This window comes from Alligator sinensis, unplaced genomic scaffold, assembly GCF_000455745.1.
Source record: "Alligator sinensis unplaced genomic scaffold, ASM45574v1 scaffold1801_1, whole genome shotgun sequence".
Classification (NCBI taxonomy): Eukaryota; Metazoa; Chordata; order Crocodylia; family Alligatoridae; genus Alligator; species Alligator sinensis.
In genome coordinates this window covers 181517-207795 of record NW_005842608.1, presented here as the reverse complement: position 1 = coordinate 207795, position 26279 = coordinate 181517, and the positions used below count along the sequence as shown (strand labels likewise).

Sequence of the window (26279 nt, the reverse complement as noted above, 5' to 3'; positions counted from 1 at the left end):
GGTGCCACAGTATATCCACTGCAAAGCACCTTTGTTTGTATGTGGTTACAACCCTGCCCCTAAATGTTGTCTCTCCTCTCTGCTCCTTGTGTCTTGCTTCAGGGGAAAAGGCTGTTCTCTTATACCACATGTTTCATGCGGTTTATTCTTACTTGGAATAGCAGCTTGGGGAAAGGGAGTGTCATGGTCTCCTGTCTAATGCATCTCATCTGTCGCTGCTCAGAGCTGTGCTTGTTACTACTACATCTGTTTAGCTTAGGGGCTCTCCTTGTGGTCATCCTTCTCCTTTTTCTGCCTGAAATCCAAACCACGTGGCCTGCTAGCTAAATGTCTACACAGGCCCAGAATTACAGTCTCACCGCTCCACGCTGGTTGTTGATGCCTGTTTGGTTAAAATGGCTCTGACCAGAGCTCATCCTGATAAGTGAAGGCATTTGTGATTTGGGGCAAAACCGTGAATGCTGCTAACTAAAGGGACTTCTGTGACTGATTGATTTAGGAGTTCCTGAGAATCTGATTCCCCCAGAATATTACAGATGGTCCTTTTTAATGGAACTGGCTTAGTTGGGTCATTCTCGCTGTCCCTTTGGAGATGAAAGAATATAAGAAGATGGCAATGCAATTATAAGAAAGAACAACAAGCAAGGAAGAAGATTTGAAGTAAAGAAAATGTGGGGATTTTTTGGCAGCTCTGTTTCCCCTCATTCCCTGTGTGGTCCATGAAGCCCTGAGCTACTGTCAGTTTTGCTCTTGGAAGAATTAATGGGGTGTGTAATTATACACGAGTATATGGACCGTACGCAGTGGGGACAAGCAGCAGAGTGTGAGCAGTATTGCAGGATTTACGGCAGCAGTGTTCCTGTGTCCGCAGTTAAGGGTTGTGTCAGCACTTCTTCAGTAGAGTCCCTGTTGTCAAGGGCTTAAAACTAAGTCAGATCAATGCAGTCGGAGCATGAACTGGCCAGGGAGAATATTTGCCCTTCCTTGAGTCGAGGACTGTACAAAATAGAGACCTGTTTTGGTTTCAGGCAACTTTCACTGTCCCTGGAAGTTGGAAGGAGGCTGGGGGATTGCTGGGATGTGGTGGGTACACATGGGTTGAGAGCCCACCTCACTTTCTGCTGACCCCCTTATGGCCAGCTGGGACAGATGAATCTGTTCCCGAGCCACGGCGTTCCAGACCCTTTCTTTGGGGCTTTCCTGTACTGACTTGAAAAGAAAGGAACAGAGCAATGCACCCCGATTGTGCTGGGTTAGCAGGGTTGTGGTGCACTGTCCACTGCACCTGGCGGTGCTCTTCACCAGTCCAACCTGTTCGGGATCCTTAACTTCACAAGCAGGTGTCTGGACGTCCCTTTGTGTTTTCTGGGTTTCTCAGTGATCTGTAGATTTTATGGCTATGAGAGAGCCTGACAGCGAGAAGCCAAAAGGGTTTAGTCAGGCAAAGGAAGAAGGCAGCAGTGCAGTGACTATTACAGAAGAAAACTCTCTTATGGGTATTCTTTCTTTCAGCAGAAGAAGCCAGAGCTGCCGCCTCCCTCTACAAACCCATTTCTGGATGATGAACCTGGGACGGAGACGGATGAAACCATGATGGAGAAAAGTGATATAGACAGAGTAAGTTTTCCGGCCTCCTCATCGGCAAGCCAGGGGAGTTCCAGCATCAGAGTCTCTGCACATCCCTAAGGTTTTCCTTTCGGATCCATCAGAGGAGTTTCTTTTCATTGTGATGCTCAGTGTGAGTTTGGTCCAGCTGAACTGAAACTGCAGAACCTGGATTGATAAAAGCCAGACAAGAATATGGTTGGGTTCCTAGCTCCCAGACAGATCTTGCTGTATGGGCAGTCTGGGAATCATGTTTTGCTTTGTCTACTCTTCAAATTTAAATCTGGAGTCACTGAGTGAGAGTAAATACAGCAAGCTCATTATGTCTTTCTTTATAGCCGAATTTTTCTCACTCAAAACATACTATTGGATTAGTTCACGTTAATATTATTTCCTGGTGTTTTTCTCCTCTGTTACCTCTGTAATGACAGTGAAGCTAACCACTTTTGTAGTACTTCACATCTCCAGGGCAGTGTAGGGTCATTAAAAGGAAGAGCTGAGCACAGTAGTGTTGTAAGAGGCACCAGTATCAAAGTGCACAGGTCCCTTATTTTGCTCTGCGGCGTTAGATTTCCTAGTGTTAATAGCACCTTTGTGTTCTGTGCAAATGTACAGCCCCTTGCACACTGGTGCCGTGGTCCAAGGCTTCCTGGCACTTGCACAATACAAACACATAATAGCAGAGATCCTGAAGTAGAATTTTTAAACCAGGGTGTCTTTCCATTATCGAACTCAGAGCAGTGGTTTATTGTCCTGGTAATGTTGGTGAGCAGGAGATTTGGTCCTGAGTCCTTCCCTCTACTTCCTTGGGCTTGTTGCAGCTGTGAGCGGTTAGGAGGCAGGAGGTCGAGGATCTGGTGAGAAGCAAGCGTTGTGTCTTGCCCAGGAGTGGCCTTTGTGGTCAGAGAGAGCTGTAGGTGTTGACTCGATCCTGTGTAGCCTACGCTGACTGTAGAGGCAGGTGAGCCATGAAGAGGCGTCACATAGCATGTGAAAACTGTGGTGTGGAAATCGGGGCGATTTGTCTAGTGCTAAGAGACAGGCGAAGGAATGAGTGAGCTGCGAAGCACACCCTGAGACCACGCAATACAAGCCCAGCACCAGCCAGTCTGGCCTACCAGAGGTACACCTGGAAAGGAGACCCAAAGGCATTTCAGTTCCTGTGCACCTCTCGATAGCTAAAGCTAGTGGCAGATGCATCATGCCCTTTTCTCTGCTTTGCTGGCTGGAGAGAGAAAGGCAGGGTTGAAAGTGGAAGTGGGGTCAGGGAAAGAAAGCTTCTGAGATACTAGTGCTGATGATTGAGGACATGTGTAAGAGGGCTGCTGGGGGAGCAGAAGAGTGAGGGGAAAAGAATCAAAGAAACCCATGTTGAAAAGAAACCCTTTGAGTGATCCTAGCAGCTAGAGTTAATCTGTTTACTTTGGACAGTAATAAAAGGAAGCTGGGCCAGCTGCAGACCTCCTTACTGTGACAACAGTAACCTTTTATTATTCCATCAAGCTTGAGGAGGAAATAGCTTTAACATCTGCAGTTCTTGGACAGGATTGCGCACACAGAAATTCAGCTCTGCTGCTACTGTGAAAAAAATATAGTATTCTCCCTCTCTGCCTGGCTGGGGGCTGTGCGATGCAAAGACTCATGCACACGCACTCACAAGCGTCTCTGCACCTGGTTCTTCCGGCCTCGTGAATGGTGAGCACCACTAGCAGAATCAGTCCCTGACACTCTGCCGTACAATGTGGCCCCGATGAAGCTCCTGGTCTAGGGGCCTCCGAGGATGGGCTGTTTTGGAAATAGCACCCATTGATATCTTCCTGATGCCAAAGAACTCGTGCATCAGGTTGACATGACCAGCCGATGGCAAAGGCCCGAGTCAGGAATGATTGCGGGGTGGCATTCTCCCAGTGTCGTAAAAACTCACTTTCCCTAATGTTTGAAAAAAGTTAATGAAGCCAGGCTCACAGAGGTGGTCTGGCCTCCACAAATCATTAGCGCGCTTTGGCTCAACAGCCATGCACAATTACTCATTTTTGTGTGTTCTGGGCTTCGTTATTTCTGGGAAGTGCTTGCCTTTCCACTCCTCACAAATTCTGCTAGTGACCTAGTGCCCCTTCTCTGTTATTTAGGAAAGTACATCCTCTGAGCGAGAAGGCACTCTCCTGCTTGCTTGCTTGCTTGCTTACAGTGGAAAGGCTTTTTTGGAGTGGAAACTCGGTCCTTCGTTGGCCGGGAATTGAACTCAGTTCTCTGGCGAGGCAGCCGAGAATGCTACTTTGGAACTGCCAGTGCTTTCTCTGCAGGCACCGAGATTGTCAGCCGGCTAAGAAGGAAGGGTCAGTTAACAGTCTAGATCTAATTCTAGATCTATTGCAAACAACTGGAGAGAGCTTAAAGCCACTATTCAACATTGAGCTAAAGCATATGCATAATTTTAAGCATGCAGTTAGTCCCATTGACCTCACTGAGATGTGCGTCTGCATCTGGTTGAATTGGGGTGCAAACAGGCTGGATTTCACAAATTGTTTCTAAAAGAGAGAGCATAAGGGAGGGTTGTTCCTAGAGCATGAATTCAGACTTGGAGCTTTTAACGTGCTGATTATTTTAGATCATCCATATGCTTACTGTTTCAAATTTGAGTTGAAAACTCGTGTGATTTAGCAGTAATTTCTAATTAAATCACCTGTTGCCAAATACTCAATATTTTAATGAAAGAGATTCTGTAATACTTGCAACCCTGGTATCTGTGCTCTGTTTATGTAGATTCCCCCTGCAATTTCACCTGAATATGTTTTCCTTTATATCCTAAATTATAGATATGTTTTCACTGTAGTTTTAAACGACTGCTGTTTTCCACCTCAGAAATGATTGGTGGCGTTTCAGTGCTATTTAATGTGAATGTTATGAGGTTTGATTATTTGCAGAGTGCTTTGAGAGCTCCTGTTGAGAATTACCATAAACGCACAGAGTCTTGTGATACTAATAAATACAAGATTGTTCTACTACATTGGCATCTTGCAATGCGAAGGGTCCAAAATCAGGGCATGTGCATGATTAGAGGCACTCCTTTGTCAAACAAATGAACTGCCAAGTGCAAGTGGAAGTTTGCCAGTTTGTGACAAGTTGGATATTGCTGGTTATTAGTATCGCCACACGGTTCCTAAACACAGGTCCTTCTGTGCTGTTTCTGTAAATGTTTGATCTCCCATTTGAAATCATTGCTCTAAATGGTTTTTCTGCAGCCAAAGAAGCCAAAGGTCCCAGACAACCCATTTCACGGCATCATTTCCAAGTGCTTTGAACCTCACCTGTATGTGTATATTGAGTCCCAGGACAAGTGAGTAGTGCACATGGCCTTTTTTTTTTTTTACTGTATGATGGAAGGTTTTCTAATGCTGCTTTTCTTGCATTAGTCTTCAACAGTTATATCACTCCATCTCTTAGAGTGTGCAGCAGTGGGCACCCAGAAGACCTTAGTGGGTTTAAGGGCAAAGTTTAGCTTCCCAATTTGCAGTCTCTGCTTTTAATAAATGCTTCTTAGTGCATATAAATGAAAAGTGGATTTAGGGAGGCTGGGCAACAAGGCCTATAATATAGGTTGTAATCTGGCAAAGGAACGTGGCCTGCAGATGCCGTAAGTCCCATTCTGGATACACCTACCAAACACGTTGCATGCAGAGTCCAACCACTTCTTCAGTGTACGCTTCCTTGTTTGCATAGATGAACGGCTACACTCTGCGCTGTCATCCATTTTGTGAACGGCACGCAGAATCCTGCCAGGTTACCAGTGCAGCTGGTGGAGTTTGAATGCTCTGCTGTGGCTGGACTATGATATCTGTGGTCACAAAGACTTGGAGGACTGAGGCCTGCTGACTTCCCGGGGAAGGCCTTTTCCCCAGCAAAATGAGCAGTGAAGACCCAGAACACTAACAGCATAGAATTGCCTTGGCTGCATCCTTCATCTCTCATCCTGCACAAAGAGTATTGCTTATTACTGTTCTGCAGGCCACTGACCCTTGCCATGTAGTGATTTATTCCTCTGTAAAGCATATGTACTTACAGAGTGTTTTGAGATGTTAAGTGTTATATAAAGTTCTTTGTGATCCTTAAATGAAAGGGGCTGAATTAAAGCAGGTTTCCGTTGCTCCTAGCTCATGAAATTGTAGGTATGTGAGCATCCTCATATGCTTTTAAGCAGCCTTTTCTTTTCTGATTCGTCACAAGATGTTCAGAGAAACTTTCAGTGAAAGATGTGACACTGCCCTTGGATCTCTGAAACCTTTTCATAGAGTTGACCCCATCAGCAGGGGTGGTCTCATAGCCACCTCTTTCCCACACGTGATCCAGATGCATTCGGGTGATCTGACAAAATGATAGAAAAGTATTTAAAATAGCTTTTCTTCTTTTAATACAACTTAATAGCATGTACAGAGGAGGAGGGACTAGTATCATATGATCAGCCAGCAGTTTTAAGGCTTACTGGGCACCAGGGACACCACAGTATGAGAGAGCACAATGAGTGGATTTGAACTTGGTGAAAGCTTGGTGAAAGCATCTCAGTTAGGTTGAGATGTTGGGTTGGCAATCCCAGGGCAGGCTTTCCATGTCCTGGAAATCTTCTATAGTTAACTGCCTCCCCCTTTCTCCCCAGATCTTTCCTTCAGGGAGCAGATTCTGCTGAAACAGCAGAACAAAGAAAAATGGATTTTTTTTTCTCCTTGCCAAACTTAACACCAAGACATTTAAGTGCCTTTCTCCTCCAGACTGTGGGCCATTTCTGTCCCCGTTCTTGGTGATTCTACCCTGTCCTGCTCCTGTTTCTCTCAGTGTTACTCTTTTTTCTTTTTCTTCAGCGAAGCCCTGAGATGTTTTACATTAGCTTTATAGCCACGGGCACCCGTAGGAATTTCAAAGAAAAACGGCGACGTTACCAAAAATAATTGCTTTTCTGTGCAACTTTTTCCACTTTGATTGAACTTTGGTGGGATCTGTGATTGCTCTCCGAATATGGGATGTTACTTAGACAATTAGTTGTGTTTTGGGGCCATGAACAGAGAGGCTGGCATGACAGAAGTTTGTTTATTGCTGCCTCAGTTCACAGCAAAAAGCAGCTGGGCCCTTTTTCTGCTGGAAAATTGTTTCCATACCAATTTAAAGAGATGCAGTGCCGAAATCTGTAGCGGTTTAACAGGAGACACCTGAAAGAAAGACTTAAAAGGCTCCTTTCTTTTTTCCAAACCTGGTTACAGCATGTATATCAAGTTTCTTAACAATCAAGCAGCTCGCACATCGGTCTCTCAGGGACGGAAGTGCCTGGTTCTTTTGCACCACGCATCAATTTTGAACTGCACAAATCTGTACTGGAGCAGAGCAGCAGGTCTGATGTAGTTAGAGTCAAGATTTAGTAGCTGTTTACAGCTGGCATTTCTTAATGCTCTGACATCCACTCACACACTTATTTTGCCTTGAGAACTGCAGTGCATCATTAGTGGTTTGAGTCTGGGGTCACTTGAGCTAGGGGTTTAAAAGTTACTCACTGGTGTCCTTCTTAAAACAGACCAGGATACCTCTGTGCTTTTTGTCCTTTGTACCGATGATGCCAGCAATCTGGGTTATCAAACAGCCTGGTCAGTTTAGCACAGTGTGCTCCTTTATTCAGGTTGCATCGTGGGTTGACAACCTAGTCCCCATCCTCCTCATCCTCAGTGAAAAATGAAGCGCTAGCTATTTGTTCGGCCGTTGCTCAGCTGAAGAGCGTATTACAACAGTGCTATAAGGAGTTGTGTTAATAGTGTGCTGTCTGAGACCCAGAAGGAAGCACAAGAACTGCAAGAAACGTGAAGGGGAGTGTAATGAGAAGGTTGAGTGTGGCAAAGAAGGGATTTGAGACATGCAATAAAACTGCAACGTGGGTGATTTCCTTTCGTTTTCTCCCTCTGGCTCTGACATGTGCCATTGCTGGAGAGGCCTCTTGTTTGCATTCTGAAACAAAGATGTCAAGTCTGCTCTGCTTGGAATTTGCAGCAGTCTTATTTGCAGGGCCTGTGAGAGAGAGCTTCCTTTTTCCTCTCTTCCATGCCTTCCTTGCAGTTCACCGTCCGATGGCAGAGAATAACCTTTCCTATCGGCTGCATCATGCTCCCGTGAGGCCAGCCCCATGCTTCAAGCAGGGTGCCCGCTTGTTCTCAGTCAGTTGCTATAACGTTGCTGAGTCCCAAGCTATGGCTGCTGCAAAGAATGGTCACCGCTGCCTGGCTCGTTCAGAACCAGAGCCTGTCTGTCCAACTTTGGGCAAGCCTTCTGGGTTGCTTACCATCCACGGAAACAGAGCCACATACCTCTGCTTTCCTGCCGTGCATTGGTTTACACTGGCTTGGCTCCAGTCTTCTCCTGGCCAGGCAGAAGGGCCAAGGAAAGTCTCTCCAGTGAAAAAAAGCAACTAAGCAAACTCCTGTGGGAGTGTGGCTAGTTGGAGAGCTGAGACGCTTTGCTGAACTAGCCCGGCTGAAGCTTGTAAAGTCCATCAGAAAAGCACCAGAATGTTTGGATGGGCATAAAAGCACATCCCATTGCTGTTGGTGCTTGAACCTAGTGCTAGTGAAGGCAATGTGAAAATGTTGGTGGCATCAATGGAAGCAACCAGCTGCAGCTTCACTTGTCACAAACGGAGACCAATAAAGGACAGAGCCTGCTACGTTAGTGTCAAACATGGCAGCGATGTCCCTGAGGGGACCAGCCATGGGGATCCTTTCATTAAGAGACTTGGATTGATTCTGCTGTGTGGCCTGAGTCTTGCCAAGCTCATCAGCTGTTCCTCCGAAGGTGAGGCAGGTCGAGCGTGAACTTCTTCAGTGTTGAAGCACCCACATTCTCTTCTAGTTATTGCAAGAAGCAAGTGCTAGGTTAACTGTAGTGCTCAACAAGTCGAAGGAGGCAGGAGAGAGCGCCGTTCCTGCTTACAGGAAAGATTCAGGCGTTAAAAAGAGCTTGGGTAAGTTGGACACTCAGGGATGTGTGTTCCTTGTTGCCTTTTAATAACAACTGCTTTAAAGGGCATGTGAATTTTTGTGGTAACTGAACGGAGCCACCCAGACAGCAAATGGGGGGTGATCGTGAGCACGCCCTTTAAAAGGCCTGTTTCCGAGCTGCCCGATGCGACTGACTTCAGCCAGTGCCAGGAATGAAACTTGAGCATGGGCTTTATGCGCTTGCATTGGATGTGCTGAACTTGGACCTGGCAGGGTTTATAAGATTTTTATACGTGACTGGAGAACAGATTGATGCTGCCATTAAAATTCTGAGTACAAAAGGTCATAACTCATCGCCCCGTTCTTCGATATTTTACAGGCTTTGCTGCAAAGGCTGGGATGTGAATTGGTTGGATTGGTTTCACAAGGCAGGGCAGCTGGTTTTAAGCATCTCTCTATCCTGTTTTTTATTCCACTGACATTAAAATATTTCTCTCCACTTTTCTTGCTGTAGAAATCTCAGCGAGCTGATTGACAGGTTTGTGGCTGATTTCAAGGCTCAGGGTCCTCCCAAGCCCAACCTGGATGAGGGGGGAGCTGTCCTGCCCAGCTGTGCTGACCTCTTTGTTTATTACAAGAAGTGCATGGTGCAGTGTTCGCAGCTCAGCACGGGCGAGCCCATGATTGCACTGACCACCATCTTCCAGAAGTACCTCCGGGAATACGCCTGGAAAATTCTCTCTGGAAATCTGCCCAAGTAAGTGTTAGCAGCCCAGAGGCTGGGCACGGTCTGCAGAGCCCGGAAACGGTGTTTAGAGAATTTGGCAAACACAAGAACTGCCATTTTAGTTTGCAAGGAGCCCCAGAGCCATGGTGTAAGTTGGGAAGAACCCTCCTCTAAATGCAAGGCACCATTCTGAGAAACAGCACGGCAGCAAGCTGAAAATAGGGGCTGGCATTTTCACAGGAGCCAGTTTCCTTTTCCGCTGCAGCAGGTCCTGCAGCTCTTTTGAAAATCCCAGGAAAGTATGCGCAATCTGATTTTTCGGGATTGCATGTGCACACCTATTGCAGGGACAGACTTAGGCCCCCACTCTCCCCTGCCCTGCGTGGTGCAAAGCAGGTAGACAACCAAGCAGGTATTCAGGTGAGAAGGCAAAAGAGGGTGGATGATGTTCTCCACCAACTTTGTCTATGCTGACCCAACGCATGGGGCTGAGTGGTGGACGAGGATCAGGCCACCCTCAAGCTGGGTGTCTCAACACAAGGCCAAATACCACCCTCTGTTCTGGCCTCTGTGCAACGCAGGAAGAGAGTCGTGTACTTTCCATCCTGTAAATCAGGGCCAGGAAGCTGAGCCAGTGACGTTCCTGTAACAACTGGTAGTGAAGGCAGTTTCTTCTAGATTTCCAAGGTCTCTCGGCTAGAACTGCTTTAGCTGGGTGTGTGCATTTGTATGTGGTATATATGAAGTGTATTATTACCAGGGATCCTGGTTTTCTCCGATTTAATAAAATCCCCAATTTTCAGATTAAAAAAAAATAACCCCAAATCTACATTTTTCCATGAGTGAAATGAAACAACACTGTATATACATCTGTGTATTAGTGGTGGTTTATTTTAATCATGGAAAAATGTGGATTTGGGAGGGGGGGTTGGTCTGAAAATTTGGGATTTTTTTTAAATTTGAGAAAACCAGGATCCCTGATTATTACACACGTGTAAATCCACCAAAATCAGTAGTATCTTTATGGGTATACACTAGTATAAACAAGTGAAATTTTCAATGGGAAATTGTCAGTGCTAGCTAGAGGTAACTGATATTTGTGACTGGCATTTGGAGGTTCTTTGTAAATAAATCTGGGGATGGCAAAGTGATTATTTGCTGAAACCAGCACAGTCTTTCATGTGTGGTGGTGGGAGTTGCATTTAGAGCAGCAGAGAGATGAATTGAGTGCGCCTCCATCGGATCTCAGTCACATTCTTTGAACATATGATTTTTTGTGCTCTATTTCTGCTGTCCAAAATAAATATTGCTGCCCTATTTTTTAAAAGGATTTGGATGATAGAGGGTTGAAATAGTTGGGGAATTTCCTGTCTCTCGACTGTTCTGATTCTTTGATTAACTGCTTTTTGTCACCAAATGAATAGAAAGTACAGGAGATAATCCCCAGAAATCATTTTTGCTGTCCTTGTAATTATCGTGGTATTTGACATGGATTCTGCAGTCTCAGATATATGGCAAGTTTGTTTAGTTCTCAGATACCAAATATAACTTTGTTGTGTAATGGTTAATGAGAGCTTTCTGTAACTGTTCGAGCAGCTGACAGTCAAGGTTAAGTTAGCCAGGAAGAGAATATTAGATCTGGTTGAGGTCTAATCAGCTGAAGCTTTGGGATGTCATGGGAAGATGTATGAAATGATCATAATGGTTCCTTCTGGGTTAAAATCTAAGAAAAACAGAGCTTTTGTCAATGTGTGTGTGTCTGTCTTTCCCCCAGAACAACCAGCAGCAGCGGTGGGCTGACCATCACGAGTCTGCTGAAAGAGAAGGAGGGTTCGGAAGTGGCAAAGTTCACTTTGGAAGAGCTCTGCCTGATCTGCAGCATCCTGAGCACGGCAGAGTACTGTCTGGCCACAACCCAACAGGTGAGCTGCCCTCTGCCACCCTTCTAATACTGTGTCTCGCGTACCTGGCGGCAAGGCACAATCACAAAGGAGAGGAGGTGTGCTGCCCTTGGCAGCAGGACAAGCTAATTGAGTCTCACATTAAAGGTTGCTATGCATTGAAAAAAGTGCTGAAATGTACATAGCAACCCCCTGCTCTGCATAATGCTGCATTAATTACAGACTGTAAGTTAGTTAAAGGAAGGTTCTCGCTTTTGTTATCCTAGCGGGTCAGAACAGCGTTGTACGTTGAACCCTAATTGCTGCCTCACTTCCAAGGAGCATCCTTTTGTGTTCTCTGTGTAGTTTGCTTTAGTCCAAGAGGGAGCAAGATAATCAGTCTCTTTCCGTTATCTTTCCAGGCTTATTAACCAAATTTTTTCAAGCAGGGGAAAAACAGGGGAAAAAATAAATTAATGTAGATCTAGGAGTTGGCTTAATGGTAGAGTTTCAAGGCGAGGTGGCTGCAAGGTCTCTTTAAAATGCTCCCCATTGGGCTTGTGCCTTTATTGTGACTCCTACGGTAACAGTGCTCTGAGCAGTCCCTAGGTCAGTAGATGCACCTTTGACAGTCATTATCTAGCTAGTGCAGGGGGGTGAACCAGGGATCTCTAGGTCACAGCATGCGCTGCAATACAGAGAGTGAAAGAGCCCATGTGCTCTTGCAGAGAGGCTCATAACGTGCATGTTTTCTGCAGGTCGGATGCAGACAGGGACCTGTAATGCACCTTCATTGATGCGGCAGGGATCTGTCTTAAGTTATTAGATTCCTGCTACGTTGCACTGATAGATTTCTGTCCTGAGCCTGAAATGCTGGCATGTGCAACCTTGGAGGTTAACTGCTTTGAGGACACATGTCATCAGTTGTTATCCCAGGAACCCGTGGTGTCTAGAGCATTTGGCAGAGAGGAGAGTTCCATTCCTGATGCCATTTCCCACTAAACAGATCTTGGACAAGTTGCAGCATGAGAAGAAATAGCGTAGGTGCGTTTCCTGATGTCAGAAGCGGACTTTCCCTAGCGCTTAGGCTTGGGGGTTATGAATTGAAGTAGAAATCTGATCTCTGCTTGTTACTTCTTTTGCTCCTTGACAGCTTGAAGAAAAGCTCAAAGAAAAGGTGGATGCAAGTCTCATGGAAAGGATCAACCTGACGGGGGAGATGGACACCTTCAGCATGTACGTCCTGCACACACATCTTTCCATAGTGCTAGCAAACACCACAGCCAGCGAGTTCAGCGATGTTGCTCCAGGCCAGGTCTGTCAGGAGACCTGGCTGACTAGGAATGCCAGGATGCACAGGGCTAGGCTGGTGAAGCAGGGTGCTGCCATCGCTGTGAGTGCTCCCAGTCATTCTAGTCAAAGGATCGAGAACCTTGGAGAGAAGAAAGGAAATAGTGAGCTTGTCTCACTGTATCATTTGCATCTTGGCAGCTCTCTGAGGTTGCTGTTCCCTTTCAGGGGAGCTGTTTTAGTACATTGCCCTTCCTGCTGTCATTTCCCAGTGTTAACCAGCAGAGTTGTCAATACACTCAAGGCCTCTTTTGCATAGCATGGAAAGATAGATCTCTGTTCACCTTTGAATGTAACTGGGCAAATGGCGATTGTGCATTAAGATGACTTTCCTTACCTCCAGTATTACCTTTCATTGGATGATCTAAAAGTTTTCTCTAACCACTGAAGAATTTAGTCTGTCAGTACAGTGTTCTCCCCATTTTTGAGATGAGGAAACCTAAGCACAAGGTGATTTCTTGCCTTGTCCAATGTCAGAAAAAGTTCTTGGCAAAGGCAGGAACAGAGCCCAGCTCTCCTGACACACTCGTTTTGGTCTCTTGACTCCCCTTCCTCCGAATGCACAATTTTTAATTAAAGAGTGCACTGTTCCTGTCTTCCTGGCCCTCTTCCCCACTCGCAGGAGCTGGGTTTTAGTAGTGATAGCCAGTGTGTGCCAGGGCTCTGCAAGGCTTTCCTTTCTGCACCTCCTCTCTTCCCCTGACTGCTAGGTGCCAGCCAAATCCTAATCCAGGTGTTTTAAGTGCTGTTAGCGCTCCCAGGCCAGTCCAGTTCCTTCGGACGTGAACCAGCCCCCTTCCCCTGCACTGCTGCTTTCTGAGCAGAGCGAGTCCCTGGGGCTATACGTGCTGTTCTGTTGCATGGTAAAATTTTCCTGAGCTGGAGGAGTGGAGGGCGAGTTCTGCGTTCTGTCATGACCTTTCAGTTATAAACCTACCGTTTCATACATCATCACGCAGCTTCCACTGTGGGCTCCTCACAAGGTGGTTCATTCTACTCAGCTAATGAGATGAGGTTTAGGAAGCTGCTTTTATGTACAGTTCACACATTTGCCACTTAGGATGACTTTAAAGCTAGACCTTGGAGGCTGGTTTGCCTGGTAATAAGGATACATTTTTAATTGCCTCCCATTGGGTTCCAGAGTATCGCTTTCCCCAAAGTCCTGTCAGTGGATATTGTGTCTTTTCCTTTCGCAGAACCTGAAAAATCCTGCATACCGCTAGCAGAGGCGGGAAGCTCTCATTACAGGATAACTATAAAGCTCTTTTTTGCTGTTTTGGTGCTTTCCATTTATATAAGAACAAGTTCCTTCTGTTGGAATTTGACACCTAGCTGTGCAGAGCAGCAAAAAAAAAAAGTGAGAAAAAGTTGTCGCTAACATACAAGTGTAATTAGGTCTAGAAGCTTTTTTTTATCCTTCCCGTTGAAATTGCACAAGGAAATACAAAAAAACAGACCCCAACAGAAAGAAAACACTGCAAAGACCTTAGAGAGGTTTTCATCCCCACTTGTGAGTGGTGCTGTCACTAGAATGGCCTGAAGGACTTTCGTAGATTCATAGATGTTAGGGTTGGAAGGGACCTCAGTAGGTCATCGAGTCCGACTTGTCCCAGGGTGAGCGGGTGTTCAGTGTCAAACGTCTCTGGTTCCTTTGGAAAGCCTAGTCGTCTTGTCCTGTGCATCAGCTTCTTCATCTGTCTGATTGAGAGGCTATTTGCCTTTCTCCCAGGCCTTTGTGGGGTTCAGCTGTTCAGGGTTGGTAAAGCAGTGTTGCAAGCTCTTTGGGGCAGAGATCAGCTGTCTGCTTGTGTATTTGTACAGCACCCGGTACCTCAAGGTCCTGTTCTGACTGGGGCTTTTGTGTGCACCTGTCACACAACAATAGTGCCCTGACATCAGTGACACTATGATTGCCTGCGATCCTGCTGTCTCTGCAAACAGGTCCCCACTCAGTTTAGAAAGTGAGATGAGTGTACCCCTCGCCACCGGTTGCCATCTCGCGGTGTCTCACTGCTGGCCAGGCTCCACGCAGGGTGACGGAGCTCTACACGTACGTATCCCTAATGTGTAGGAGCTCATCTTGGAGCTGCTCACCTTCTAGTCAGCTTGTCCTGTGTCAGTTTGGTGCTAAACCACAGCGCTTTCCTACTTCTCGCTAGTGGTAGATACTTGACAGCGCTCCAGCAGGCCCAGGTCAGCCGTGTTATCTCTGCTTAGCTCTCTTGGCATTGCTTCAGCGTGCGGAGTTCCCTGAGGGAGCAAATCCTGCTGTGCCGGCTCCCTGGCAGAGAGATACACCAGCCAAATGGTTACAGTCACAAGCGTTTAAATTTCAGTGCAAACGCTGCGTTATTTATGTAAAGGCAGCCACAGCCTCCTCTCTGGTAGTATCATTTTGCTGCGTGTTTCCGACAGGCTTGGCTGTCAAGGTGACTTGTGAAAAAGAAATGCCATGTTGGACAGGAGCGAGGCTTCTTGTTAGGGCACCACTCCTGCCCACCGGTGCGCAGAGCTCTGCGTCGGAGACTTGACAGCCCGCCAGGGCATTGGCGGGAGGAGTGAATCGGTGGCTGGGCAAGGGCTCCCGTGTCCTTGTCGAGGATGGCTGTGCCAGAGCTGTTAGAAGGACTTGCAGCAAAATACAGTCTGAGGGAACTAAGCATTGCAGGCCTCTGACCCTGGTGTTCTTGGAAGATGTAAGGCTCGTTCTGAAGTGGAAACCTACCTTGATTTTGTTGAATGTCAAGTTGCCTATGTGCTCTACGAAGCAGTCTCTAGGGTCATGTTGGGCCCTGTGCCCTTGAAGTTGAGCTGCAATCCAGAAGACGAACATTCAGTGTTCTTGTACTATTGTTTTAGGGGTAGGAGCCTTGGTTTTATGCACTGAGATCTAACAGGGCTCTCAGTAACAGGAGTCTTTTTGCATTTGCAAGACTGGGGGGAGGAATCACGGTTTAGTAATGTTCTGTAACTTGGGAGGTGTCCGGAGGGACTAGAGCAAGGGAGTGATGCAGTTCTAGATGTGAAATAAAGAAGCCGCCTGCTTTTGCCCCACTTAATGGAAGACAGATTATAATATCTGAGACATTAAAACTTCTGCAAATGAAGGGATGCAGCATTTTAAAAGCCTTCTTGTAGGCTTCTGTGGTTAGTGCACGAACAACACAGCAGGGGAGGGTACAGGCCCAGGAAAGGGCACTGCTTAGAGCTGTGCCTTGGAAAGGAAATTGGAATTTCCAAGAGCCTTAATTAACTTTGAGACAAAAGCACAAACAGCCTTCACAATTCAGGGGCTCATCCTCGTGCAGAGTGGCTTAGTTGCTGTGGTTACTGATATAACTTGCACAGCACACGACTGATCCCTGCCCCGTTCCGTTGTCAAGATGAGGAAGAGACCAGATATGAAATGCTTTCTCTACCTGCCACCGCTTTCGCTGCTGTCAGGCAGGCAGTTGTGGGTGCCATGAAGCAAACGTTCTAGCTGGGCCTCTCTTCATAGCCCTGTGCAAACGTAGCTTCTCTTCTCATAGTCAAGAAGCTGGTTTTGGCACAGATTTGCTGAGTTCTCCAGTAATGCCTGTGCTTGATTTATTTTTGCAGTGTGATCTCAAACAGCATACAGCTGTTGGTGCAAGACTTGGATGCAGCCTGCGACCCGGCGCTTACAGCTATGAGCAAGGTAGGTTTTGTAGAAGAGGGAGCAGTGACCCACAGTTTGTGATTCTTTCTCACTTTTAATGGCTTGATTTCATTCCTGATTTTCCTTCACCTCTTCTGGAGAGTGCGCTTTGGTTCTTCAAGCAGCATTCTCTATAGCATTAAAGACAGCCAGGTTAGAGCCATTCCCTCACCACAGACCAAGCCACCTTAGCACACTCTCTAAGTAATTGTTCCAGGCTCCTCGTCTCTGCTCGTGCAATGTTTTGAATCTTTGAGGTCAAGGGAAGTTTTACAAGCATCGTATTCCAAGCACACTTTCTCACTAGCCTCAGACAAGGAGTCCTACCAAACCTTTTCTGATCCCAGTTGCTAGCAGGTGGCCAATTAATTGTTCACAAGGGCACTCTGGGGTTGAGCCGTCTCACTTCTCCGATGCTCTTGGAGAGACACAGTCGTGAAGAGAAAGGCAGAAGCTAAAGTTCCCTCCCGTTCAACAGTCCTTTAGGATGTGGCTGTCGCATTGTTATCTTTTGTACATCTGGAACAGGGAAATGTGTGCATCTACCCAACGTAGCGTGAAAACCCAGATTGCTTTAGACAGAGGTAAGGGCAACAGAGTAAGATTGAACTTTTTTTTTTAATTAGAAATATTAACATACTCCTCCATTTTGTAGGATAAACACATTTCCTAGCTGCCATGAGTTTTAATAGCATTCTGGTTTATGATGTATTCCAGCTGCAACTAGCCTCCACTCCCAGCTAATACTTGAGTTGGACTCCAGCTGGTAATAGAATTTGTCCATATCCCAAATGGAAAGAGGATTTTTCCAGTAAAATAACACCAGGGGAGGGGTGTAGCACTTCAGGTGTTGCTTATGTTCCCTGTCAGTTCTTTAGATTCTTCTTCCCCCCCGCCCAGCCAGTCTGTTCAGCTCTCTCCGGTCTGGCTCTTTATACCGTAGCATAACAATAGGGCTCAAAGCAGCAGCTGGTAGGCCATTTACTTTTGTCGTGGAGCACCAGCAAAATGAAATCCATGTGAATGGGAACCAGCAGATATAAACAAGCTAAGTGCTCTGAAATTAGCTAAATAAATACTTTTCATTTTCCCTAGCCTTCCACCTTTGCCACCATGCTATCAGTTGCTGTGACGCGACTTTTACTGGAGTTCTGAAAAGCCTGGATTTTGGTGGGAGGGATTTTTTTTTTTTTTTTTACTTTGCCAAGACCTCTGTATTGCTCCTCCAGCCAAAAGTCAAATGCGCAACATTTTTGCATGTTGGAGTGTTTGGAAAAGTCACATTTCAGTCTGCCTTGGCAGGGTGAAGAATGTGCATGTGTACCCAGTCTCATTTTCCTATTGTATGAGTATGTCTCATAAGGCCACTGCTTTATCTGAGGTTGCCTTTTGTTCAGATCTTTCACGTTTCCTTCACTCCTCGGCGTTTTGCAGGATTGAATGGTCTGCCGTTGTGCTAAGTTTGAAATGTAACTTTGTTCTCATGGGGAAGAGTTTGGTAGATACGGAGGTCAGCTATGAAGTCTCACACTCTTGCTTTATGGCGCAAAGAGATTTTTGCACAGAAAACAGATAATGTGAAAGGAAGTTTCAGGTGGAAATGGTGGCCAGGTTTGCTAACTTTGTACTGTGCTTATTTGTGGCCTGTGTTAAATAAAGACTGGACTCCACCTTACAAAATGCGGAGCTTGGTATTGTGTGGATGCCCATGGACTCCACCTTACAAAATGCGGAGCTTGGTTTTGTGTGGCTGCCCCCCTTGCTGCGGTTATTCAACCCCGGCAGTCTTTCCTGCCCAGAGCAGTGGGGCTGGACCCAATGATAGCACGAGGTCCCTTCTAGCCCTAAACGTCTGTGAATCTGTCTTTGCTTGCCTCTAAACAGTTACCACTCATAGGTGCTTGGCTGTCGTGGGGCACTGCTTCTGTTCTGGGTTGTCCTTTGCCTGGCCCTACAGTCTTAGACATAAGCATAAGTAGAGCACTGTACATACAGCCTGCAAGCTTGAGGCAGGAGAACTGCCTTTCCCTGTCCACATTGTTCCCTAGTATGTGTCAAGCTCTGTGTCCACGTTGTGTTTGCCGGTACTTACGTGGGGTGCTAGGATGCGTGGGAGCATATCCCAAGGGTCCTAGCACTCTACAGAGCGGACTGCCTTGTCTTTCATGACCCCCAGAGTGGAAGCTATTTTACTGGATCCATTGCATGTGGCTGTGTCAGTTCTGCACACTGCTTAGGGGCAGGAAACGTACATGTTCATCATGACCACAGGTCCACGGGAGGAACACCCCCTGGCTGTGGTCTGACTCGTCAGTGTGATTGTTCAGAGAGATGCTGGAGGGCCTTTGACATGTATGCACTCTTGGAAGGGTGCTGCCCTTGGAGGAGGCTCCCATGGCAGGTTTGGAAGATGCAATGCATGCCACTTCTGCAGCACTCCTAGAGCAGAGCTGGCGTGGCACGGAGGGATCATATCGTCTTGCAGACCTATACTGGCCAGTAGTGGCTCTGGGACTTCTGCAGGAGGAAGCAGCCCTTGGTGGGACTGTGAAGCGCCTGCCCCACGTCATGGAAATGGTGGCCGCGCAGTTGTCATGTCGGCTCTCCTACCTCTGCAGCTGTTTGGGCACCAGGCAAGTGCTCTCTGGAGACGTCCCACAACAAACACAAAGGGGAGTGGGGGAAACTGTCTGATTCCTGACAGTACATTTAAAATGACCGGAATCAAGATTTTCCAGGAGAGTTAGGTTCATGTTTCTTGGATAGCTTTTCAGTCTGTGTACACTACAGCTTTGATCGCGGCTCCTGTTTGTTTTGTTGGAACACACCCATAGACAGCAAGGACTATTTTTAATATACATATTTGGAAGATTGGCTGTAAGAAATAGGCATAAAGGCTTCTCTGTCCACTGAGCTGCACCCTCCTGCTGATTCTGGTTGCACCCTGAACATCCCCACGGCTTACTCATGTCAAATTCCTGTTGGAAGAGGAGGCATGGTTGGGAATATGTGAAAGTGTGCTAGGCAGGCAAGGGACTAGGGATATTTGTCTGGGTGCACTGATTGCTGTGAGTAGTTGCTCAGAACAATCCAGTTACTCCTTAGTTGGTCTCCAGTGCCAGGTTGGTACAGTAAGAGGTAAACAGGTATGTAGAAGAACATCCTGCCTGCCTGCCCTGCTATGTTTCTCTTCAATTTGACACCTTAAACTGCTATGGGCAGTGTGCAGGCTGCTGCTAGACTCTGGGGACTTACAGACTTTGACTTTATTCACCCATTAAGTCATCTGTGCTGCACATCACTTGGATGGAGCTGAATCTGGAAAGCTGCTTGGACCAAAGTGCCTTTAGTAAGATTAAAAGTAGAAGCGTTACAGAATAAAGCAGATTTGTAGGTAAGAATTGGGTAAACACTGGGCAGTTATTTTCTCAAATGACAACTGTGTAATCAGGACTTGTGGGGAGGCTTCCTCTGAGGGAACCCGGAGCTGCCGACAAGAAATTTTCCAGCAGGCTGCTCTACGCACCCACAGCTCACACGACCACCTCAACTCTGTATCTGGATACAGTGGGGTCAGTCTAGGGGCTCTATTACTTCACACCTTCTCTTGTCACTCCAGGGAGTCTGTGCTTTTGAGATAAAGCAGATGTGCAATTTTGCGAGGAAAAGCTGGAGTGCTTTGAGGGTTTCATTCTGGGCTGACAAGGCAGCCTTGCTTAGAGAGCAATTCATGGTGGACTCTACAGATCTCCAAAGGGTGGCTGTCCAAGTGTGGGCACTTACTGCAGTGTGCTTTGTGTTTCCTTATGGTTTAAAGCCTGGTGAGTTCAAGCAACCTTTGGTTTGTCCTCCTCCTGCAGATGCAGTGGCAGAACGTGGAACATGTTGGTGACCAGAGTCCATATGTCACTTCGGTTATTCTTCACATTAAGCAGAACGTCCCCATCATCCGTGACAACCTGGCATCCACAAGAAAGTACTTCACCCAGTTCTGTATTAAATTTGCAAAGTAAGTCCCTGTCCTACCTCGGCATTTTCGGTCCCGTTAGCCGGCTCGTATGTCGTGACATACTTGTCTTCTAGCACTTTACATAAGTGGCTCTTGGCTCTCTGAGTCCAGCCCTCCACAAGTCTGGGAGGAGTGTGAGGGCGTTGTCATGAGATTGAAAGATGCTTCCCTTCCACATCTTGAGTTTCCTACTGAAACACATTTGCCTTAGTCATTTGTTTTGATAAGTTCCTTCTTACATGCCTTGACCACCCTATAAACCTTTTTGATGAACACTGGAGAACCACTTGCTAAGTAGTGAAGGTTTTTGTTTGGGCATCCATAGGAAAATCAGTCCCATGCAGGTGAATGGGAAGTCCTGATATAGGAGAGACTGACAGACTGCATTTAAGTATTTAATAAATAACTCAGCATAGTTATGGGAAACATCTTACCCTGGTTATGAGGTTATGTATGAAACCTCATTACCATCATTCCTCTTATAACAACACACCTTTGAAGTAATGTGTGCACTGAGAGGGGGTGCATGTAACAAGAAACAGACCTACAAGGGCAAAGACAGAGCGGTCGGTTGTGCAAAAAGAGCCATTAAGAATGGAAACGAACATTAAAGTTGTTGTGGAGTGGGCACACTGACCCACGTCCTGGTGTGTCACTTAGTGCTTGACAGGGCAGGAGTGACTGGGGAGCTGAGAGGGCCTGGCGGAGATGCTGGAATTAAGTGCCCACTTTCCATTGCCTACCAGCTGGAGTCGAGTTCTCGGCTCTCGGGTCCCTTGGAAATCTCAGCTTTAAAGACTTATTGCATGGTTCTTTTAGAGTCCTGATTCCTAAAGCAATATCTGATTTGATGGAGAGATGTATAGTTTCTTTTAAGCTCCCTTTTTATTTGCCTACATCTGTCTGAATCCTACCAGGTGGTGACTGGGGGTAAGGGGAAAGCTATTGGAAGTCCCTGGGAGTTAGAGCTGCCACCCTCAGAGCTCTGCACAGCCAGCCCAGCAGACAGTTTGGTGAGAAACCCTGCACTCTTAACACTACCTCCCTGTTCTGTTGTTCATAATAAGCATATCTCTGCAAAGCACATTGTATGGCATTGCCATTATTGTGTGGGTTTTCCATCCAAAGCTTCAGTTTCTATGAGTACTTTAGCAGGAAAGGAGGTAGTGAGATCTCTGGAGAGCCATTAGCTTCAGCAGCAAGGCGAATGGCCTGGGAATTATGTTCCCTCTTCAGTCTCTGGGCACTTACTAGTGTACATTAAGGAGCAGTTACTGATAAATCATGCTATGACACCCTCTATAATCACTGTTTGAAATGCTCTCAGGGCAAATTTATTGTTTAAGCTTTCTATACGGTTACACTTTAATTTTATATTGTTAACATGGTGATAAATAAAAAATCTATTTACTCAGCTGTTCGCAGCACGGTCCTAATACCCCAGTTTAGTTGACTCCCTTCTAACTTTATTGCTAAGCACATACCAGGTTGATTGTAGAGAAAAGCCCCCAGCTCTCCCATCTAGGACAAGCCAAAGTCTGCACTGAAATGAGGCACTGGATCAAAGATTGTTGTGGGGTAGACCGTAGAAACCTGCAGAAAGTGAGATCCACTTTAAAGACTTCTTAACACAACTGTGAGTGAGATCCAGAGCCCACAGAAGTACAGAGAGTCCTTTAGAAATGAGCGGCCGATGGATCTGTGAGAGGGGAAATTCAGTTCCTGGAGTGCCCGGGATGGAGAGGGTTTGCCAGTCTGTATTTGAAATATTTCTGTAAAGCCTGGATATAAAGAGGTGTATAAGTAAGTGGCACCCTGCATGACATCTTGATGTGTGCCTGGGGCCCATGTCCAGAGAGTACTGGCGTTACAGGCTGGGCTCTCTTTACTTCTCTTGAGCTCCGCAGCACTAAGGCCCGTGGACCTGTATGCAGCGCAGTTATGTCGCATGTTGGTGTCTGTATCTTTGTGCCACCAGCTTCCTCTTCCATCTCATCAACTTGTACCAAGGCCTGGTGTTGAGTTACGGGACCACAAGGAGGGAAGACTTCTCATGTCACAAAACTTAAAACCCAGGGATGTGAACTGAAGGTGGAGGAAGAGAGTTTGCCCTCAGAAACGAGATCAGTCTCTTAATGTATGTGCTTTTTGAGCAAGATGTAACCTTGCCTGCCTTCCCCCTTCTCCCCCGCCCACAAGGAGAAGGGAGTAGAAATGCACTTGAACTGTAGCCTGCAAGAAGAGCAGCACTAAAGTCCCTGGTCTTATAGTTGTATTATGTCTCATTTTTTTCCCTCTTTAGATGCAAAATACAACAGGGAGCCAGGATGGGTGTTGCATAACCTACCATCCTGAGATCACCAGAGGATTAGGACTAAAGAACAAAGTAAAAGAAGCTGTGGTGCACTGTGGGGTTTTAAAAATAGGCTTCCCTCTCTCGCACCCTCAGAAGCTCCAGGTTACCCGTCCAGAGCAGAGCAGGGGTAACTGAAGTGGGAGTCTTTCCAATGACTTGGGTAGGCTGTGGGGCAGGCTCTTAGCAGAACTATTTCAAAGGACGCTGAGATTCGGAGTAAAGACCTGATCTGAACTTCACAGGGGTTGGGGAAAGTAAGTGATTCTGTATTGCCAGTGACTCAGGATGCTTTGAACAGTGATCTGTAGTTCATCTCCCTTAAGACAGACCTACTCTGGTTGCATCTCTGTCTGTCCTGCTTAGTGAGGTATTGTGTTTAATGCAACATCAGTGCAAAGGATTAGCAAAGCACAGGCTTGGCAAAGCCAGCTCCTTTTGGATAGGCGCCTTTCAAGTACTGTGATTTCCATCTTTTAGGCTCCTAATCAGTCTTGCTTTGCCTCATTGATGCCCGTGGGACTAGTCTGCTTGTGTGGAGGGTCTGGATGGGATTTTACAGCTCAGACTACGAAGGGGCTGGGCTGAAACTTCAGTGTGCATAAACCACGCAGAGAACAGGCAGTCTTCAGTGAAGGATGAGAGTCGTGTGCTAGAGGAGATCCAGGAGTTGGGGCTGACCTTAGGACTTGGGCTGTGTAGACCCAAGTCTTTGGAGAGCTGGAACGACTTGTTCGGGTGCTGCTGCTCTTGACGCCCTGGACCAGCCGTCTTGCGGAAGAAGCATCAGCACCCCCTTTGGCTCACGCAGCTCATCTCGTTCTCTCTGCTGGGAATGGGAAGCTGTTTCCAATAAGAGAGGGCATAAAACAAGCTGTGTCCTAGGATGCAAAGGTCACTCCCTTTGCCCTCCTGCCTTGATTGTGTGTGGCCGTCCTGTGAAGCTTTCACTTTTGTTTCATGTAAAACAAACCCCCGCTATTGATGGCTGAAAGGGGGATCACTTCAGTCCCCTCTGAGCCCCAGCCCCTCTCTGAAACCCTGCAGAGGGAAACGTCACTACTGTCTCCCACCCACAACGTGGGAGCATTAATCCCAGGAAGCAAGGCCTGGACCTCCATGTAAGATCAAAAGTACGGTTAATCTCTTGCACTCTTCCATTTGCAGAGAGCTGCCACATCCAGAGCTGCTACTGACTGTCTGTTTTATACGATCACGTCAACTCCAGCTGGTCTTGGCGCTCTCTCTAATTGCCCTCTGGGATTTATTTATACACCTGAAAAATGGTCTTCTCAGCCCGATAGCTTTCATTTCAGCTTTAATGCTTCCCTGAGGCGGGAGACAGCGTTTGCTTGCCTCCCATGATTTATTCTTTGTTGCCAAGGATAGTTTTCTCATGTGGCCAAATTGAAAACCATTTGAGGGCAGTCCAGTTGCTTGCTTTTGGTAATGGTTTTAAATTGTTCCCCAACGAGGCTCCTCACTAGGTCAAAGATTGTTTGCTGAGAGAGGTCATAGCCCGAAGACAGGGAAGGGAGAAGCCTTCACTTGAAGAACTCCTTCCTTTGAGCCCTCTTTCATAGAGCCCTCTTTCATTCAAAGCAGCTTTGTGCGCATGCGCTACAAATGCTGTGTGTCATTCTTATGCAAGTCCGAGCAAAAGTGAACGGCCTGGCTGAAATGACAGGTGGCAGGACAAGCCAGATGCTGCCCAGGCTTCTTGTTTTGCAGGAAAGAAACTACCAGCTTGACATATGCAAAGGGGAAACCAAACTGAATTCAAATCACTGCCGTAAGTAGAGCCTTATGTGGAGGACAGAAAACAGACTAACTAAAAAAAAAAATCCAGGGCTGAGCCATTACAGTCTAAGTTTGCCACGCAGTCACAGATGTGGGACTGGACACTGAGCTGTGCAGACATTCAGCTAAACAGGGGCCACATGAAGGAAGCAACATAAGTTAGAAATGAACCAACCAGAAGAAAACCAGGGTATTGTTGATACGGTCCTGACCAGCAGCCCTTTAAGGTCCAGGTAGATACATTCACAATACATGAGCTGGCCATTCACCGCCTGCTGCACTTCTGAATGCATCTGGTGCTGGGGTTTAGTATTGCAGGTGGGTAGGAGGAAACTGAAGTTACCTGAGTGCTTGGGCCCCTTTCTGTTTCTCTGGCAGGGCAATAGGGTCTTCTCAGTGGTGGTGGTGCCGGGATGGTGAGCACGGCTGATTCTTCAAACCCAAGTCTTTTGTTTTCAGCACGTGAAATTCAGAGATGCATACACATCTGAAACGTGCGCTCGGGGTGCCTTTTGAGTGTGTTTTTATTTTCGGTACACTGAGGTCTCGCATTGCTTCCAGGGTGCCATTTGTGGGACATCATTTGTAAGTGAACATACGGCTTTTCTCCATGGGGTGGGGGCATCTCTTTCCATGTTAAAAGGAAATCAGTAATCAAAACCTAAAATCAAAGTGAAAAAGATTCTTGAAACCAGTAAATCACTATTCTGTGTTGTATAGAGGAGGGTGGTCTCATGTTCAGGCAGTGCCCAAGGACTCAGTTTTTAGTGTGGCATCTCACTTAACCTCGCTGGATTCAGATTCTTGGTTGTGAGAGAGAGGCAGTGACGGTTGTTCGCCCCAGCCCTCCTTCTTACCTGTTCCGACTGTAAGCTCCTTAGGATAAGGACTTTCCAACTTCATGAACATACAGGATCTTGCACGATAAGGACCTGGACTCAGGACCTCAAACTCATGCCACAAGGTCTTAATATCTAAATATCCTTTATAGAATAGGTTCCTGTTGTCATCAAGATGCTGTATTTCCCTTCTGCGAACAGGTATAACCCTGGCGTGTTGCTACCTGATGGTTTGTGATAGCTTGTGTGCTTGAATTCACGGTGTAATATCGTACTGCATTTTTTTTACAGAGAAGCATTTATGTACATGATTCCCCATTACCTTTCAGGAGGTCAGCACGGTTCAAGGAAAAGAACTCTGCTTGACCCGTTTCTCTATTTGTGGTTTGTTTAACCTGCACAATGGGCCTGCAGTCCATCAGAGAACTGCATACCTTTGCACTTAGGGAAGACCATGCCGATTCCATTTGCACAGTGTTAGCATATGCTATCGCGTGACTTGTGAGTATTGAAATCAAAATGCGTAACTTTGCATCTCTTCTTTGCAGCTCCTTCATTCCCAAGTTCATCAACCACCTATTCAAGTGTAAACCAATTAGCATGGTGGGAGCAGAACAGGTGAGAGAAACTCATTGCATTCTGTTGTAGAGCTCTCCATGTCCAAGGGGACTAAGAAGGGTATTATATAGAGGTCACGAGGTTGCTGAGGAGAGGCAGGGCTTGTTCTGTTTTATCTGAATTGCATTGTAAGTTCCAGGTAACAGATGATGGGAGCATCCCAGGCTCTTGGCTTTGTTCCCACCTTTGCTGCACCTTGTTGTATGGCCTGGAGCACTTCCCTGTACCTCCTGCATGAGGACCCCAGGAGGCCTGAATTCCTCTTCTGAGCTCTGCCAGTCGGTTCCTCCTGTAGGCGCCTCATTAGATCAGTGCGGGTAATAAAGCAGGTGGTCCCTATCCCAGAGGGTAGAACGAGATGGAAGTGCTCATACAGCCCCCAGAACTTCTCAGGTGTGAAATGTTCCTGACAAGTCCTTGCTGTTTGTGGCAAAGGCTCTTGTGGAAAGAG

The 26279-nt window shown here is 46.7% G+C and overlaps 1 protein-coding gene across 4 annotated transcripts in view; it reads left to right on the top strand.

Moving 5' to 3' along the window:
* VPS53 (VPS53, GARP complex subunit) overlaps positions 1–26279 on the top strand; it is a 71209-nt gene that overhangs the window by 34850 nt on the left and 10080 nt on the right. For 2 of the 4 annotated variants that reach the window (XM_014524409.2, XM_025214831.1), the window contains 8 exons: positions 1513–1617; positions 4848–4942; positions 9088–9330; positions 11075–11222; positions 12334–12416; positions 16131–16209; positions 20070–20218; positions 25759–25828. In XM_014524409.2, the coding sequence (XP_014379895.1) occupies positions 1513–1617; positions 4848–4942; positions 9088–9330; positions 11075–11222; positions 12334–12416; positions 16131–16209; positions 20070–20218; positions 25759–25828 (972 nt within the window). Of the gene's footprint in view, positions 1–1512; positions 1618–4847; positions 4943–9087; positions 9331–11074; positions 11223–12333; positions 12417–16130; positions 16210–20069; positions 20219–21135; positions 21232–25758; positions 25829–26279 lie in introns of those variants that run through there. The other 2 variants (XR_003096107.1, XM_014524410.2) reach the window with 2 other exon arrangements.